This window comes from Pseudopodoces humilis, chromosome 13, assembly GCF_049639895.1.
Source record: "Pseudopodoces humilis isolate 2021_Gansu_Grassland_sample_001 chromosome 13, ASM4963989v1, whole genome shotgun sequence".
In the NCBI taxonomy this organism is placed as follows: Eukaryota; Metazoa; Chordata; class Aves; order Passeriformes; family Paridae; genus Pseudopodoces; species Pseudopodoces humilis.
Window position 1 is genome coordinate 6598911 of NC_142212.1, and position 17402 is coordinate 6616312.

General features: G+C 47.0%; 1 protein-coding gene across 1 annotated transcript; it reads left to right on the top strand.

The window, feature by feature from the left end:
• The first annotated feature begins 7129 nt into the window (after positions 1 to 7129).
• ALAS1 (5'-aminolevulinate synthase 1) lies at positions 7130 to 14275 on the top strand. The gene is made up of 10 exons (XM_014251797.2): positions 7130 to 7408; positions 8163 to 8369; positions 9322 to 9477; positions 9559 to 9781; positions 10241 to 10425; positions 10969 to 11148; positions 11310 to 11474; positions 12566 to 12834; positions 13286 to 13448; positions 13994 to 14275. The coding sequence occupies exons 1-10, from the start codon at positions 7210 to 7212 to the stop codon at positions 14152 to 14154; spliced, it is 1908 nt and encodes a 635-aa protein (XP_014107272.2). The 5' UTR covers positions 7130 to 7209; the 3' UTR covers positions 14155 to 14275.
• Positions 14276 to 17402: the final 3127 nt, after the last annotated feature.

The window sequence follows — 17402 nt, forward strand, 5'->3', positions numbered from 1 at the left end:
ACTAGGAAGAAGTGAGGGCAGTTTTATTATGCTACTGCCTTCTCAGGTGTCCATGGCAGGCCCATGGGACAGGTAGAAAAGTCAGAGAGATGGTTTTTGGTCGTAATTTAACACCAGTTGGCACCAAATCCCCACACAGCCCCTACTCTGTCAGATGGAGGAGATAATCAGAAGGGTGAAAGTGTAAAAAATTGTGGCTTGAGATAAAGTCAGTTTAATAACTAAAAAAGAGGACAAAAGTAATAGAGAGAAAACAAGTGACGCAAAAGAAAACAATTGCTTACCACCAATTGACTGATGTCCTGCCAGTCCCTGAGCTCTGACAGCCCCAGCCAACATCCACCCTTCCAGTTTAACTGCTGATTTTGATGTCGTATGGTGTGGAATATCCCTCTGCCCAGTTGGGTTGTCTCCCCTCAAGTTCTTGTGCACCCCCAGCTTACTTGCAGGCAGGGCAGTGTAGGAAACAGAAAAGCCCTTGACACTGCACAAGCACTGTTCAGCAGTGACTAAAACATCCCTCTGTTATTGATGCTGTTTTCATCTGAAATCCAAAGCACAGACTATACAAGCTGCTATGTAGAAAACTAACTCTATCCCAGCCAAAACCAGCACATTTTTAGAGAACAAGAGGGAAAGAAAGAATAAGGTCTGCTCCTTGCTTTCTAGCAAACTTCTTGACAGAAAACTCCTAACATTGACATTGCTTTAAGGGAGAGAGCTCATAAGCTCCAGCACAGCATTTTTCACTGCTGTGTGTTGGTTTCTTGATTTCAAGGACTTGGACAAATCCCCATTCTGTTTTGACTTCCACCTTCCTGCCAAAGCCCACAGTAGCATAGGTATGAGCAGCACTAGGGGCTCTCATCAGATACCTGGTATAGCAAAGATGCTTTACTACACAAGCATAACTTGAGTGTCTTTCTGGGCCTAAAGCATTTAAATTCAAAGAAGAGACACACACTTCTCTCCTCTGACATCTGTCCCTCCTATATAGAGAGGAGCAGACTACAAATCCTTTCTGGAAACTCCAGTTCCAGATTTCTATAGAGAGCTCTGACTAAAGATCCAAGTCCTTTCCCCACCCTCTCACACCTTCAATAGAGGAAGCATTTCAAACTCCTAAACTGGATGTAGAAGGTGCTGTCTTTCCCTGAGTACCTAATGAGGAGAAGTGAGGGCTGAGATATGCAAGAAAAATGACAGGCTGAATAACTTCAATAACCATAACTAAAGGTATACTGGTTGGGGTCTATTGGTTCTTTCTAAGAGAAGGAGGAAAACTGTGTGAGAGAGGAAACAAGGGTGTGGAGGCAAGTCATGGCAAGTGCAGCAAAGCTCACAGTAGCTGGTAGGATTAGTGTATCATTTCCTGCCGTGTGCTGCACAAAGCAAGACAAACACAACAATACAAGATGAAAAAAAAGATTATTATGTGGTTTTCCACATCTGAAGCAACTGAAGAGACATCAGGGAGATATTGTGGACTTAGGATAAGCCACTGCTGGATGTGTTAATCAGCTGGGCTGTGGACTGCAGCAGCAGTGTGGGGAGGTGCCCTTCAGTGGGACAGCAGGGTACCTTGTATGAGGGTGGCAACAGTTTCCACTGCACAGACTGAGCCTGACTCACGCCCCTGTGATGGGACTTGGCCAGCAAACCAAACTCCTCCACATCACTGGGCAGCTCCTGGGGTCTGGCAGACAGGAAAAATGTCCTGACCCAACAGCCTTGTGAGGGGCCACCAGCAGTCCACGAATTTTAAGAGATCCATCACAGGAGGGAATAAAACAACTCATGCTTGTTTGTATGAGATGGGTACAAATCTTGCCTGGCCCATGTCAGTGAGACAGGGGTGCTGCCCAGCCACTCTGCACACGAGCCTCAGCATCCAGCAGCTCCTCCAACTTGCTCAAATTCTCTGCTGCTTAGAGGGTCGTAGAAAGAAATGAGATTTCCTGTTCTGTCATGCAAAGAAGACACTGGCTCCAGATCAGGAAACGTGTTAAAGAAATTCAGCATTGGAAGAACTGTCACTGTGCAGCTGCTATAACAAGGCTCCAATTTTGCCTTAAAAGGTAAATAAACTAAATCCTCTCTAAGAACTGCTGGTCTCAGGACCGGAGGTGGAAGTTCTCAGATGAAGCCTGGAATCTGAGTTTGGATTAAATCCAGATGTCAGGATCACACCCACTCCCTCAGAAAATTCAGATCTCAATATAGACAGGGGTTTCTGCATGGGGAGGGGGAACTGTTTTTCTGCCCTGCCCTCTCTGACACTGACTGGATGGGAAAAAATTAGGAATATGCACAGCCCTGACTTCAAAAGTGGACAAAAGGGATTAGATGTTACTAATTATGGTGCAGTTATAGCCTTTCATTTGAACAGGCTGAATGGAGAGGGGCTCTGTTCTTTTCTGCTAAGTATCTAAATGCTCTCTTCAAAGCATAAATTTCATGAAAATTCTATGAAAGGAGCTACCTGCAGACAAATGCAAGGGCAGATGAATGCTACAAGCCTGTGAACCAAGTTCTATTTCCAGGAATATATGGGCAAACGTGCTTGAGAGAAGATGGATGGGAGAAAAGTATTCAAGGTAACTTACACCTGACCCTACATGGTAACCAGCAGCATGGAAAGAGACCGTCTTCACCTATCCATAGACATCTGCACACATCAACTTGATCTTGTGGCAGGGGATTTTTCCCTGTTTCAGTTTCTCTGTGGGAAGCACTTTCTGTGACTTCTCACCCACCACCCAAGCTTCTGGAATTTAACCTTGTTTTCCCTTAACATTTATTTAGCTGAGAAACTGACAAATCATCAGAACAGAATGGGCTTCAGACAACTAAAATCAGCAGAGGCTCTCAGGATAGCTCAGAGTCTTCCCTTCTCTTCCTCTTGCACTGCAACACACAGGCCTTTCAGGCAGATTGAGCTTCCTCTGCTCAATCCATCTGGTCTCAGGGACCAGCTCTAAAGGCTGCTCCAAAACACAGCCACAGCAAGGAACTACTCACCTTCTGGCCTAAATTTTATCAGGGCCAGCTGAAAAAATTTGTCCTCACACCAGTGCTATCCCCTCTGCTTAAACCCTTTTCCTCCTTTATCACGTTACTCTGCCCTTTCCATACTGCCAAGCAACACTTCCTTCTCCCTGCCTGCTGTAGCTGCTGCCTCTCCCCAGTCTAAGCCTGCTTTTTCTCTCAGCAGGAGCTCCCTGTTCCCTCCTGGGCTGCCACTGGCCCTGCTGCAGACTGTCCTCCTCCTGCAGTGTGGCAAACAGCCTTCGTGTGGCATCTCATGCCAGTTTCTCCTGAGCCCTGTAGGACAGCGGTAATACACTGCCACAATTAACATCCTTAACCACCGTTTAATTAATCCACTGAAGCCCTAAGAAATTTTAATTAACAGCAGCTTTATTAGTATTTACTTCACCTTCAACACGTAAGCTCTGGCAGTATTTCCAAAGAGAGAGCACTGGCAGAGCAGTTGACAAGGCACCTCTTTTCCTGACTTTTCCCAGCTCCCAGCCAGCTCTGTGCACTGACAAGAACAGTTCCTTCAGCAGCCCACCAAGATCAGGGTCAAGTTAACGTCATTACGTTGCTCTGCGCAATTCCTGTCGTGTACAAGGTTAAATAAATTCACCAAAATCATGCTTCAAAAGAAGTGTTACTGTAGGGTTTGATTAACAGCACAGATTGGAGGGGAGTCTGACAGGAAAGCCTAGAGTTCGGCTCCATTTGGAGATCACCATATCGTAGCCAAGGTCGCCGTCTCAGCTGCCAGCCTTGAATGATGTTTGTGTAAAAAGCAGATGCTCTTCAGGCTTCACATGCACTTCTGAATACAAACCCACAAGTCTCTGAATTCCAGCAACCACGCAGACTAATGTACTTTATCCCTCAGCCCTACAATGTGGCTAGATGCTGCTGTTCAGATTACCAGGATGAAGAAAGATTATCAGATTTCTGAGGGATCTAACCTGCTGTGGCAGGTGTCCAGGCACACAAGCTCTGCAGCCTCTTGCAGCAGATTTGTGTTCATTTGCACAACACCTTTCTCTGGTGCCACTTACAACAAAACACATGCTCCCTCTGAGCTAAGTATCACGGACAAGTGTTAAGGGAAAAATAGGAGAAAGAAAAATACCCTCAACATACTATAAATCAAGCTTATGGGACTTGATTTCTGTTGCTAAATCTGCAATTAACCCCAGAAGCACAGGAGTGATCCCTTAGGCCCAGACACATTAACTGTGCTCTAAAGACACTTGTTACCCACAAGTTAGAATGCCATGATGCTCCCTCAATTTTTAGAGTAACTGATGTGATACAAAGCTTCAGGGTAGAGAGTCAAATGCTGATGTTCCAGGGAACACAGACAGCAGTAATCTGAAATACAGATCAGATGTCTTTAAACTTGAAGTACTAATGAACTATTATTTTGCTAAATACTTGAGGCATGTAACACTAACCAAAACCCAGCTGTGGGGGAAAAAAAACAAAAAAAAATTCCTCATGAGCAACTGAACTAATAATTCAAAATACTATCCTGGTACTACCAAATGACCTCCTGCTTTCATAACTGCTACAGAGGCTGAGGTCAAATACCACTGTCCTATTTTAATCATTTATCTACAGAACAAATTAAAACTAGCACATATCTGGTTTAACAAGGCATTACAATGCATTACATTAATGATGCACTACATTAACAAATACTGAGTTAAGATCTGAACATTGATACTTCTTAAATAATATTGTCTTAAATTTTTAATAAGCAAGAAATGAACTGTACTTAAAACACACCTATACAAAAGCCCTACTAAAACCCAAATCCCATACCCTGCCTTGTAAAGCCCCAGCTAACTTTTTCAGGGCTTTGTAAGTAGTACATGAGGGCAGAACCCTGTCCCATTTCCTGCCTCAGAACTTTGTAACACACTGGAGCTGACATGAAATCTGACATTTGACTATGAGGTTCTCCTCCTGACCAACTTACTCAGATCCCAAAGTTTACAAACTGCATGCAGCATCCTCAAAGTGAGTCAATGGTGAATAAGAGGGTCAGGCAAATACCCTGCTGGTTGTCCCCCAGACAACTCTCTCTGACAGAGGAGTTGTCTAAAGATTAATCTGCAATATCTAAATGCTAACCAACTGTCTTGGGGTGACTTTATGATACTGGTATCCCCAATCGTCTGGTTTATGTTATATATTAAGTTCTGCACCTTTAAGACTGGCTTTGAGAGCAAGAGAGGGGGAAGAAGAAGTGCGCAGTTTGTGTTAAAGAAAAACATCACTCTCACACATCCCACTCCTGGACTGTGGTGTCTGCAGCACGGACAGACAGCGGGACAGAGCTTCTCTCTGGCTTTTAGTTAGTTCTAGCTAGCTGAGGCAGAGGAGTTCCCTGGAACTTTCTTTGTTTTTTTCCCAATTTCCTTGGATCTGTGCAAGCCTGCTCTGGACTGAACACCCAGCCAAACCCCGGGAGCTCACGCCTGTGGCCCACCGGGGCCTGGGCCTCGGCACTTTCCAGCGATGGAGAGACTGATAAGAACCTGAGCGAGCCGAGCTACACCACATGAAAAGGACTTTTTTTTCCTCCTAGATTTGCCATCCCATCGAACAGCAAGAAGTTTTATTATTTAATACTACTCAATTTCTGTTAAATAAACAGCTTTTTCCACTTCTCTCTAAAGAATTTTTTCTTTTCCCGGACCAGTTAGTGAGGAGGGGCATTTCCCTGGGGAAATCCCCATTTGGAGTTTTCCTTCCTAATTTGCCCTAAACTAAGACACCAACACTTTTAGAAGTGTTTTTAATAGCCAAACTTGGGTTCAGCAGCCACCGTCCTACAACGGCTCTGTATTTTTCTATTCACGCTACATGAGCACCTTCTAGTAACTACACAATGTGACTTCATGCAGGAAAGAGCCAAGAGTGACCTTTAAGAAAGCTCTTCTCCAAACTCCACTCCTCTTACTAAACCCACTCCTGCCCCAAAGTGCCCAGGACAGCTTTTGGTTTTCTACCCAATTCCTGTCTTCTGTGAAATTGTTTCACAAGATGAGGGAACAAATTGCGTTGTCGTTTTTCCTTCTCCGTTCTTTCCACACTTGAGCCGTCAGTGTTTACAGGAAGTAGCATTACTGTGGTTTGAATGGCCACACACGTAAGGAGAACTCCTTTTACCCCCCACACACACCAAATACTCCTGTAAGCAAACAAGTTCTAATGGCCATTGCAAACCAGAAAAGGAAGGGTTTAATTTAATTTCTTGCTGTTGTTCTTTCCATCAAAACCCGGCAAAAATGCAGTGGTGAAAGTCTGAGCATCACCTGCAGAGGAGTTGTTAGATTCATTCCAGCTGTAGAAGTGCTAGGGGTCCAGTATAATCACCACCACCACCTGAGCCCCCGGGCATGGGCTCTGCAGGGAGTCAGAGGTGCATTTAGGAAGACAACCGAGAGGGGTCCGAGCAGCGCTGGATTTCCCCCAGCACAGCGGACTCAGAGCTCGCCTTTTCCCACGAACGGGCGCGCTGAGGTGACCCCCAATCTCCCGTCCTGGGATCAAGGGACCCCGAACCTTCTGGGAAACAAGCACTGCACAGCCTGGAGCTCTGGGGAAACCCCGAGCAGCGCTTCCCATGCGGACCATGCCCACACAGCCCCCGCTCAGGGCCGGCTGCCGCCTCCCCTCACAGACCCCCGGCAGTACCCAAGCCCCCTCCGTACCCTCCCAGCGCTGCGGGAGCGGCTCAGCCTCCCCCACACCCTCACAGCGCCCCTATTCCCGCATGGCGTCCACACCCGCTCCTGCCCCTCACAACCCCGGGGGTCTCTCCACAACCTCACGCCGCCTCCAGCCCCTCACAACCCCGGGGGGTCTCTCCACAACCTCACGCCGCCTCCAGCCCCTCACAACCCCGGGGGTCTCTCCACAACCTCACGCCACCTCCAGCCCCTCACAACCCCAGGGGTCTCTCCACAACCTCACGCCGCCTCCAGCCCCTCAGAGCACCCCAGAGCGGCCGGGCGCCACCCCCGGTCCCTTCCCGCGCCTGCGCGGCCCCACCGCGCCTGCGCCGCGCCCCCGGGGCTATAAAAGCGGCAGTGCGGGAGCACATCCCCGTGTCGCCTCCCCGCCGCCGGTGTCACTTTGCCGTCACCTCCGGTGTCCCGTCCGGCAGCGAGGATGGAAGCGGTAGTGCGGCGCTGCCCGTTCCTGGCCCGTGTGTCCCAGGCGTTCCTGCAGAAGGCTGGGCCGTCGCTGCTGCTGTACGCCCAGCATTGCCCGCGCATGATGGAGGCGGCCCCGCCGGCCGCCCGCGCCCTCGCCACGTCCGCCGCCCGCGGGCAGCAGGCGGAGGAGGAGACCCCCGCGGGCCGCCGCGGTGAGTACGGCCCCGGCAGCGAACCGAGCGTCACGGGCCCCCTGAAGGGGAAAAAAAACCACAGACATCGCATGTCGCGGGGGGAAACTTCTGGAATAGGCAGCGCTGAGGCAGAGGTTGCTTAATCCTTGAAATGTCCGCGGTAACGAAATTTGTGACCGTGGCATGAATCGGGGACCGGCCTGATGGGGCGTCCTGGGCGAGCCCCGGGTGGGGATCCGGGATCCTGGATCTCGGAGTGCTGTTTCTCACTGTACAGTGACCGCTCACGCCCCCCGGGAACATTCCTTGGGGAATTCTTCCCCAGGCGCTCAGGGGAAGGAGCTGAGGCTTGCAGCAGAGGAAGCTGTATGGCTGAAAAATCTCTGAACTCCTGGAAAGATCGCAGAATCACAGGTTAGAAAAGACCCCTGAGGTCGAGTCCAGCCTATAATTGAACACTACCATGTCAACTAAAGCATTTCACTTAGAGCCACATCTAGTCTTTCCTTAAATCTTTTCCTTAAATATTGCCATTGGGAGTGAAAGAGAGGTATTTTTGCCCTCAAAGGGTACAGTGCTAGATCTGGCATCTTAAATCCGATGTCCCTTGGGTGTTACTGGGATTTTATGCTTGTATAAATAAAATACGACTGCTCAGTTAAACAGTTCTGAATGGGGCTTGCCAAATTAATTGTGAAAGTAATGGATCAAAAAAGTTAGTGTATTGAAATGATGAGGCTGAAGTGTTTCCTCTTCTCTGCCCCCATTTCAGAGGCCAAAAATGTAAAAGAAGTAGCCCAGCAGAATGGAGACGGAACCCAGCCTCCCGCTGGCCACCCACCTGCCAGCGCTGGCCAGAGTACGGCTACCAAATGCCCATTCCTGGCAGCTCAGATGAATCACAAGAACAGCAATGTTTTCTGCAAAGCCAGCCTGGAGCTGCAGGAGGATGTGCAGGAAATGCAGGTGGACAGGAAAGGTATGTTCTCTGTGCACTGAAGCAGTGATTCCTCCCGAGAGCTGCTGGTGCCTGACTTGGCTCTGGAGCATGCCAGGTCTGACAGGCATCACTGAAATGATGCACTTTTATGGGAGACTGCTGGGGAAAAAGCTGCTGGAGAATGTATGTGTTAATGACACACCTGTGACGTTGGGCAGGGTTTCCCTGGGGGATTTTGATGTGGGAATAACGTGAGCTGTATTTTGATGTGCTGGCTGGCTCTAGATGTGGGAGTCAAGCTGTTACACTCGCACCCAAGCAGGTGCTTAGATCTGAAGAGAGCTTTGCCAGGGTGCTGGTTTAGACAAAAGTTTCATATCCAAAGACAGAGAAAAGTGTCAAGACATCAGGCAAGTACCAGCACAAATCCAAGCTTGAAAGCAGGAAAATGTTTTTGGGTTGTATTTTTGTGTTTATGGAACTAAAGGGTGTTGGCTGGCTTGCAGTGGTAGTGCGGAAGGGCTGTCCTTCAAAGGAAGGAACTTTTCAGCAGTATCAGTAAAGCCTTGCTGCCTGTCTCAGGAGGCTTATTTTACTTTTCTGTTTGCCTTCTGTGGCATAGTTTTTAAAAAAATAAATCTGTGCTAACAGAACAAAAAGGAAGCAGCTGACTTCAGTTAAGTGTGTACCAATCCTTCCAGATAAATGCTATAGCTGTGTAGTGTGGCTCTCTGAGTCATGATGAACCAAATGTCTTGTAAGGAAATTGCCTGTTGTATTGTGGTTAATTAGCAAGGCTGATCCTTCTGTCTTGTCCAATGCAAATTTGCAAGCAACTGAAATAGTTGATCCTAGCAGGATCAATGTGGTGTTTTGGGCATGTCCTTCCTAAAGATTGAAATATCAGTTTTATTTAAAATGCTTGCTTTGCTGAATTCAACTTACTTCACTCTGCTTCAAACCAAACTCACTGGAATTTATTACAATGTAGGTACAGAATTTGCCAAAATACCAAGTACTTCCACTGTGAGAAAGATTGAGACTGAGGGAGAAGAGCAGAGTGGCTTGCTCAAGAAGTTTAAGGATATTATGCTGAAGCAAAGACCGGAAAGTGTCTCTCATCTGCTTCAGGATAACTTGCCAAAATGTAAGAATGTCTGGCAAAACCCCCAGAGGCCTGGTCTGCTGTGATGATTTTGTGTGTGCTGAAGGTTCTGTCTCATTTCAGCTGTCTCCACCTTCCAGTATGATCAGTTCTTTGAGAAGAAGATCGATGAGAAGAAGAAGGATCACACCTACCGAGTGTTCAAGACGGTGAACCGGAAGGCACAGATCTTCCCCATGGCAGACGACTACACTGATTCCCTGATCACCAAAAAGGAGGTGTCTGTGTGGTGCAGCAATGATTACCTCGGCATGAGCCGGCACCCTCGTGTCTGTGGGGCAGTTATGTGAGTAGTGCTGTGTTCTTAAGAGGCGTTTTCAAGCTGTGTTTGTGGGAAGGCTTCTGGAAAGCTGATTTCTGTCGTGTACATAAGTTGCTTCTGATGTGATTCTGGGTATGTAGTTAAGACAACACTTGTTTCTTGAGCTGGGGTGGGTCACTTGGTGTTAGATCCAAGGCTGCACTGTGTGTACTGGTCACTGATTGTGCTCCTTGGATCTTCCTTAGAAGCCCCAAAATGTTACCAGATAAACTGGATGGTATATTGCAGCTGTATTTGGTCACTGATTTCTGACCTTACTGGACTCCTGAGTGTGCAGGTCGCTCAAAGACCCAACAGCTGCTTTTTTGCTGCCAGTTTTTTTTAGAGCAGTCCTGATAATATACCAGAATGTTTTCAGCAATGATCCTTTACTCTTCTGTGTGTCCCACAGCAATGCTAATTCCTCTCTTGGGACCTCTTTAGGGAAACACTGAAACAACACGGTGCTGGAGCAGGAGGCACAAGAAACATATCAGGAACAAGTAAATTCCATGTCGATTTGGAAAAAGAACTAGCTGATCTCCATGGAAAAGATGCAGCACTGTTGTTCTCATCTTGCTTTGTAGCCAATGACTCCACTCTCTTCACTCTAGCTAAAATGCTCCCAGGTAAGATCTCAGATTGCATCTCTGTTGCCACAAAAACACAGCCCTGCCCCAAGCTGTTGGGTAGATGTCCAAAGTGAGGATTCACCCATATCCATTGGCAGAGTATGGTTTGCTGCTTTTGATACCATATTCAAGTTATGTTCAATACAAATGATACTATCAACCTACTGAGATTGAGATCTATGAACTGGGAACTGCTGGAGGAATTAGACAAGAGTCTTCTGTTCTGGCATTTAAACTCTACCTGAGAATGAAGCAGTGGGAATTTAGTGTCCTCCCACTGGAAGGGGTGAACTTCTCTCTTCAGAAGTTAGGAGAGTGAGAGAACTGTTTTCTCAAGCTCTTGTGTTAATTTGAACACCTAAAATAAACCTCAAATATTATTTTTACTTCATGATCTGTAACTTGCTTTTTTGATCAAAAGCATTACTTTCAAGAGCAAGCTAGCTAGCTTTGTTTCCTGAATTCTTCCCATACATAATGCAATTCTAGAAATCACTTAATGCTTTCTGTACTTAGAATGTAACTGGGCTGTTTCCTCAGGTTGTGAGATCTACTCTGATTCTGGAAACCATGCTTCCATGATCCAGGGGATCCGTAACAGCAGGGTGCCAAAACATGTATTTCGCCATAACGATGTCAACCATCTTCGAGAACTGTTGAAAAAGTCTGATCCATCCACCCCTAAAATTGTTGCATTTGAAACTGTTCACTCAATGGATGGTAAGTTGACATCAAAGCCTCCTGTCTGTTTCTAGGGCAGTTAGTCCTCAAATCATCTGTGTTTTAGGTTTCAAAGTGTACAGTGCTATAGGGGTTGTCTGGGGGTACTTCTGGGGTTTATTTAGTCATACAAAAAAATCCTAAACTGTTTTGGTTCCTAGGTGCTGTTTGTCCTCTGGAAGAGCTGTGTGATGTGGCCCACGAGCACGGGGCCATCACCTTTGTGGATGAAGTGCATGCTGTGGGGCTGTATGGAGCCCGAGGAGGCGGGATAGGAGACCGGGATGGGATCATGCACAAGATGGACATCATCTCTGGAACGCTTGGTATGCACAGCCTGGCACTTCTGCAGGAGCTGAGGCAACAAAGCTGCTGAGCAGCCAAACTGAGCTAACCCACTCAAAATCAGTCTAGTCAAATAAACTTGCTAAGGGCTGCTGGGGCCTAGGATTTTTCAAAAAGCCCAAGGGATTTAAGTGTGCCCCACAGTTTTTGAAAAGCTTCTATTAAGCTACTTACACTGCCTTAGAAATAATTATGGTAGCTTTGTATGGGGTTTTCCTTTAAGCAAGCTAGCAAAAAGTCCTCCAGTGGCATGTTATACAACGCAAAAAGAAATTCAGGTGAGAATGCTAGTAGAGCAGTTCTCTATATTTAGTAGTACTTAGTTCCTTTATGTGAAATGGAGTGCTCCTAATCTAGAAACCTGAGATGGGGAGTTATGTAAAGAGATTTGGCAAGTACTGAAGCAACTGCTATTATCTGAGTAGAATGCAGGCTCAGGAGTAAGTTTGCTGCTGCATATTGGAAGGTTGTTTCAACAGCTTTCAAAACATGAATAAAATTTATTAGGAAAGTTCATGCCCTTTGGAACTTAAAAGTCCTGGGTTACAACCTAATAGGAACAGAAGCGTTCACCAGACACCCTAGTTCTGCCTGTGGCTGTGTTCTGCACTCCAGACATTTGGAAAGGAGGGCTGGTATCAACTGCACAATCACAGTAACAGCATTCTGTGCTCCTTAGGAGCACGGGCTATTTTTAGCATCTCTGAAACAGATTATTTTAAATCTGCTGAGAGACTTAGTGTTGATCGCATGGGGTCACTGTTGAAGTCCCTGCTTGATGATTGGGCTTGTACGGTCTTCCCCAAAATCAAAACTTGTTGTATTTGAGAGGTGCATGAGCTGTCCTTGCTGTGCAGTAACTAGATCCATGTTATCAAGATTTGGCTTAAAAACAAAGCTGTACCATGTGCTGAGTAAATACAAGAGAGGAGCTGGAGCATGCCATGCTGCATTACGTGTGTGGTCAGAATAACCCATTCCTGCAAGTGTAAAGCTCCAATACTTCAAGTCATTCCAATAGGTGGAAAGAATTAAGTCCAGTTACTTTTTATTTTTTATTTTTTTCCTTCAGGCAAAGCATTTGGCTGTGTGGGAGGCTACATCTCCAGCACCAGCTCTCTGATAGACACGGTTCGTTCGTACGCTGCCGGGTTTATTTTCACCACCTCCCTGCCCCCCATGCTGCTGGCAGGGGCCCTGGAGTCCGTGCGGACGCTGAAGAGCGCCGAGGGGCAGGTGCTGAGGCGCCAGCACCAGCGCAACGTCAAGCTCATGAGGCAGATGCTGATGGATGCAGGGCTGCCCGTGGTGCACTGCCCCAGCCACATCATTCCCATAAGGGTGAGGACTGGGGGTGCTGTTAGCACAGGGCTGTGGTGCTCGTTTTGCTGTCTGTGAGCACGTTACAGCAGCAGGTGTTAGTTACTGCCTTCACAAAGTTCCAACTCGCCCTGTTGCTCAGCAGGGATGTGCCAGGAGTCTGGCTTAAGCTTAAGCCTGGTGTAAATATAAAATACAGGGGAAAAACTGTGGGTTTCATACAGTAACTATACAGAAAATAGGGAAACTGCTTACAAGCTAGTGAAAAGATTTGGGTTACAAACAGCTAAGCTGCCTAGGCTGCAGTGATGTTCTTATGCCCAGAGTGCTCTGCAACACAGATCTTAAGCCTTTCTGACCTACATGTCACTTACCAGCCCCATTGGATTCTTACGGCTTGCTAAGTTGGGCTGACAATTTTACCAACTCTCATCTTTTGTCTGATCTTGTAACTTAATATTTTGAACTTCAGGTTGCAGATGCTGCTAAAAATACAGAGATCTGTGACAAGCTGATGAGCCAGCACAGCATCTATGTCCAAGCCATCAACTACCCAACGGTTCCCCGCGGAGAGGAGCTGCTCCGAATTGCCCCTACACCTCACCACACCCCTCAGATGATGAGTTATTTTCTCGGTGAGTGGACTCCTGCATCAGTGCAGTGAGGATCCTGCCTGTTTGTGCAGTCTTTGTACAAAAAATGAGACTGGGAAATGCTTGAGTTTTGGATGTCATGAGCTGGACAGTGTATTTCCACTGCTGCCGCACATTCTGCACACTTCCCTGCTTGGAGTGTGAGATGTGAAGGGCAATGCACCGTGACTTGGAGCAGAGGGGTGCAAGACCAGTGCAGACATGTACCCAGACAGTGCTCATGCATTGTCCAAACCAATCTTCACATGTTATGTGGATCCCAAACTCAGCTATCCTCAGCCAAGCTGTTAGCTTGTCTTAGACATGGATCTGTCCAGAGAAAGTAGATCCTTCTTGATCCTGTCAGGAGAGGTGATATGAGGATAGCTGAGACGTAGTTGCAGCCCAGTTGTTTCAAGAGGTAGATTGTGTCAGAGTGAAATCCTATTATCCCTGCTCACTTGTTAGGAGAATAAATATGCTGGCACTTCTGCTTCTCTAAAGCAATCCAGTCTTAAGCTTTGATCTTGATAAACTTCTCTTAACAGAAAAACTGCTGGCTACGTGGAAGGATGTTGGTCTGGAGCTGAAACCACACTCCTCAGCTGAATGCAACTTCTGTAGACGACCCCTGCATTTTGAAGTGATGAGTGAACGAGAACGAGCCTACTTCAGTGGCATGAGCAAACTAGTATCTGTCAGTGCATGAAAGTAACAATTTTAGTTTGTTGTCCAGCTCTAGTATTGAGTCAGTAGCATTTTTTAATTGTTCAAGTATTTTAATTGTAGTTGAAGCACTATGCTCTAAAAATAAATTTCTAGAGCCATGATGCCCATTTGTTTTTGTGTGCTTCTGTGTCCCTTCCATAACTGGAACTGAAGTGTCAGGGGGGGCATTTGATGGAATAAAACAGTTCTCTACAGCTAAATGGCCCTCATGTCAAATGACTATGCCTAAAGAACTTCAGTAGTGCTTCCTGCATGGGTTTATTTGTTATGGAAAGAGAAAACAGCTTCTCTGGGACATCTTCCTGAAAGCCTTTGAAAACATGCAGCTGTAGTTCTACCTGCCCACTAAACTTTAAGCAGCTTGAGAGGTGCTGTATAAGCAGCTTCCACCCCTGTTTTGGGATGCAGGCATTCAGAATGGGATCTGAGGGATGCTCTCTCCCTCTGCTACACCTCTTCTTCCTCTGTAGTGCTGTGCACAAACATTCCCCTTCTGGCATTCACTACTACCCTGAGGGGGAAAGGTGCTAGTGGAATTAATCAAGTGGTATAGAGAAAAGCAAGCTGGGGGTATGGCAGGGGCTGGAAAAGGAAGGTGTGTCCACCACTGCAGGTGCTTGATGCAAGTTGGCTCTGGCTGCCTGTGTCTCTGCAGGAGGTGCTGTTCTGTGCAATCAGTGCTAGCCTGGTGTAAAAAACTCAGTAAGCAATAAAATAGTTCAGGTCTCTAAGAGAAGTCATTGTAGGAGAACATCTGTCCTACCTTCACAACCCTCCTGAAACCTTAGGCCTCTTACACCTAATTGCCATCTTCTTTCATGCTTTGGTGAATAGCAAAGGCCTGCTTTGAACAGGGGGAAGCAATTCTCTGATGAGCACGTGTACTCAGAGGTCAGTATTGGCATCAAGTCAAGCAGAGCACTGAACTGCTCCTTGCAGGTGCAGGCACGTCCAGGAACTGCTACAGTGGCTTCCACAAGCCCCTGAACAGCCACTCTCTCCCAAGGACTCTTGTTTTCTGGCTGTAAAGAGCCAGCCTGGCACTTCTCCCTGCTGTCACACTCACATGTGTACTGTGAGGCTCCCTCCCACTAGGGATCCATTATAGTATCACAAATAGCCATGTGTGGTGGAGAGAGAATCCCAAATTAAAGCAAAATCATCAGCTGGAAGTCACCAGTTGTTTAAGCATGTCCTGAAGCACCCTGCTATTCTCAGAAGAGTTTTTATAAAAACATTTGACTTTCCAAGCAGTCAAGCTACTTTGGAAAAGCCCTTTGCAAGGGGCTGCTGCTGCCTCTGCCATGTGCAGGTGCTCTGTAGAAGGGAGGATGTGACCTGCCTGGCCTGGCCTTGCCATGAACCATTTGTGGCCCAAGACTCAATGCATATGTTATAGAGCTCTTCCCATTATCTTTTAGGTTACATTACTGCATTAACTAGAGATATAAAATAACAAGCCACAGCTCCTCCATCAACCTCTCCCTAGGACCTTGTCCCCAGCACGTTAAGGTGCCAACAATGTCATTGCAAACTCTGGCAACAATCAGGGAACAGCTGTAAGCAATCAGTGTGTGGGAGATAACAGATGTTGACTCACATATGGCCATATTCTGACAATAGCAGGTCACTTGCATTTCTAGGGTTTTTTTCACTGAAAGCTTTCAGAATTGGCCCATTTTACAAACCAGTTAATAAGTCCTGTGTTTCTTCCTAGTTTTTATAACAGTAACTCAACACTTTGTACTACCAAGGTGAAGAAATAAGACATAGAAAGGTACCAGCTATCAGAAATCTCCGAAGTTTCTCCAAATTAATCACAGGAGAGAACCAAACCCCAAGATTCAAAGCCAGCAACCTTAGAAATGACAGGAACACGAATAACCTCAGCACGTGGCAGCCAGTACCTCCACACCTCTTCACATCAGCTGTGACAAATTACCTTTAGCACTGATGTTGGCAAGCAAGAGTGTGAAAGCAGAACCAGGGCACAGCAAGAGGCCAGCAGATGTCCATCACTTAACTGCAAAAGAAAGACAAATCCAATGGCACATTGAAAGGATAAATTCTCCCCAATGAAAAGGACAAAGAAAGAAAAATAAACACACATTGTTTCCCAGCAAAAAAAAAAAAATGAATAGGGGGTTGTATAAGTAGGGATAAGTTATGCAAACTTCAGTTTGGTGCCTGGAAAAAAAATAATAGAGGAAGTAATCAGTAAAATATGTTTAAAGTCAGACAACAGCAGTGGCAGAGTGAGGAAGCAAGAATGCAGCCATAAAGCTGTGGCTAACATTTGTCTGGGGCAAAACAATCTAGTTAAATGTTGCATAGCCCTAAACTCATACCCTCCTCCATTTCCCAACCTATTTACACAACAGAGAAACCCCAGGTGCTACAGGAGCAGCAAAACCATTCCAAGTGCAAGCAGGAGCACGTGTTCCCCACTGCTGAGAGGAGGCTGCAGAGCGGGGTTCTCCTCCTACCGTGGCCAGGGGCATTATCAGCACCACCAAATTCACAGCTCTGGTGTCCCTGATGCTTTGTACACATTTATGTTGGGATACACCCCTTGCACCACAGCCTGGCCTGCTGCCAGCAGCTGGGATGGGGGACGTGAGTGTGTACTGAGCACAAACCACTGCTGCTGGGGCACACACTGGCACAAGGCACCAAAAGCCTCATGCGAGGCAGCCCCTGGGCCAGAGCTGCTAGCCCAGCTTGATCCCAAACCCTCATCATCCCCAGGCTAGGTTAGGCACCCTCCTCTCCATCCAGGCCCCCAACCTGCACAGCCCCAGCTGGGCTGATCCCAGATATCCTTACCCCAACAGGTAAATAGCCTTTCACTCCCTGCTGCTCCTACCTGCTTCCTGCCATCCCCAAGGATTGTAGGGGGGGCACGGAGCTCTTGAGAGGACAAGGGCTCATCTCCCTTTCCCACAGGCACCTGAGGTTTCATAGCCCAGGTGCCAACTGACTTAATTCACACATTCAGCTTACAACCAGGTGTAACTCTTTTGCAGCCCCTCTGCTTCAGATCTCAGGGGAGGGGAAGCCAAAGGAGTTAGCTCCTCTGAAATTTTGACCTTTCCCACCTGGGAATCCCATAAGGAAAAGCACCATACTCCTATCATTTACTCTGCAGCTCGTTTGCTGTGGAGTCCATGAACCTTTGTCAGTGAGTCTTAAAAACCCTGAGCCCTCAGGCTGGCTGTGTGGGTGTCC

Coding starts and splice junctions, on each gene's coding strand:
- ALAS1 (XM_014251797.2), top strand. CDS start 7,210: ATGGAAGCGGTAGTGCGGCGCTGCCCGTTCCTGGCCCGTGTGTCCCAG. Junction 11,149..11,309: donor AACTGTTCACTCAATGGATG/GTAAGTTGACAT, acceptor TTTGGTTCCTAG/GTGCTGTTTGTCCTCTGGAA. Junction 11,475..12,565: donor CATCATCTCTGGAACGCTTG/GTATGCACAGCC, acceptor TTTTTCCTTCAG/GCAAAGCATTTGGCTGTGTG.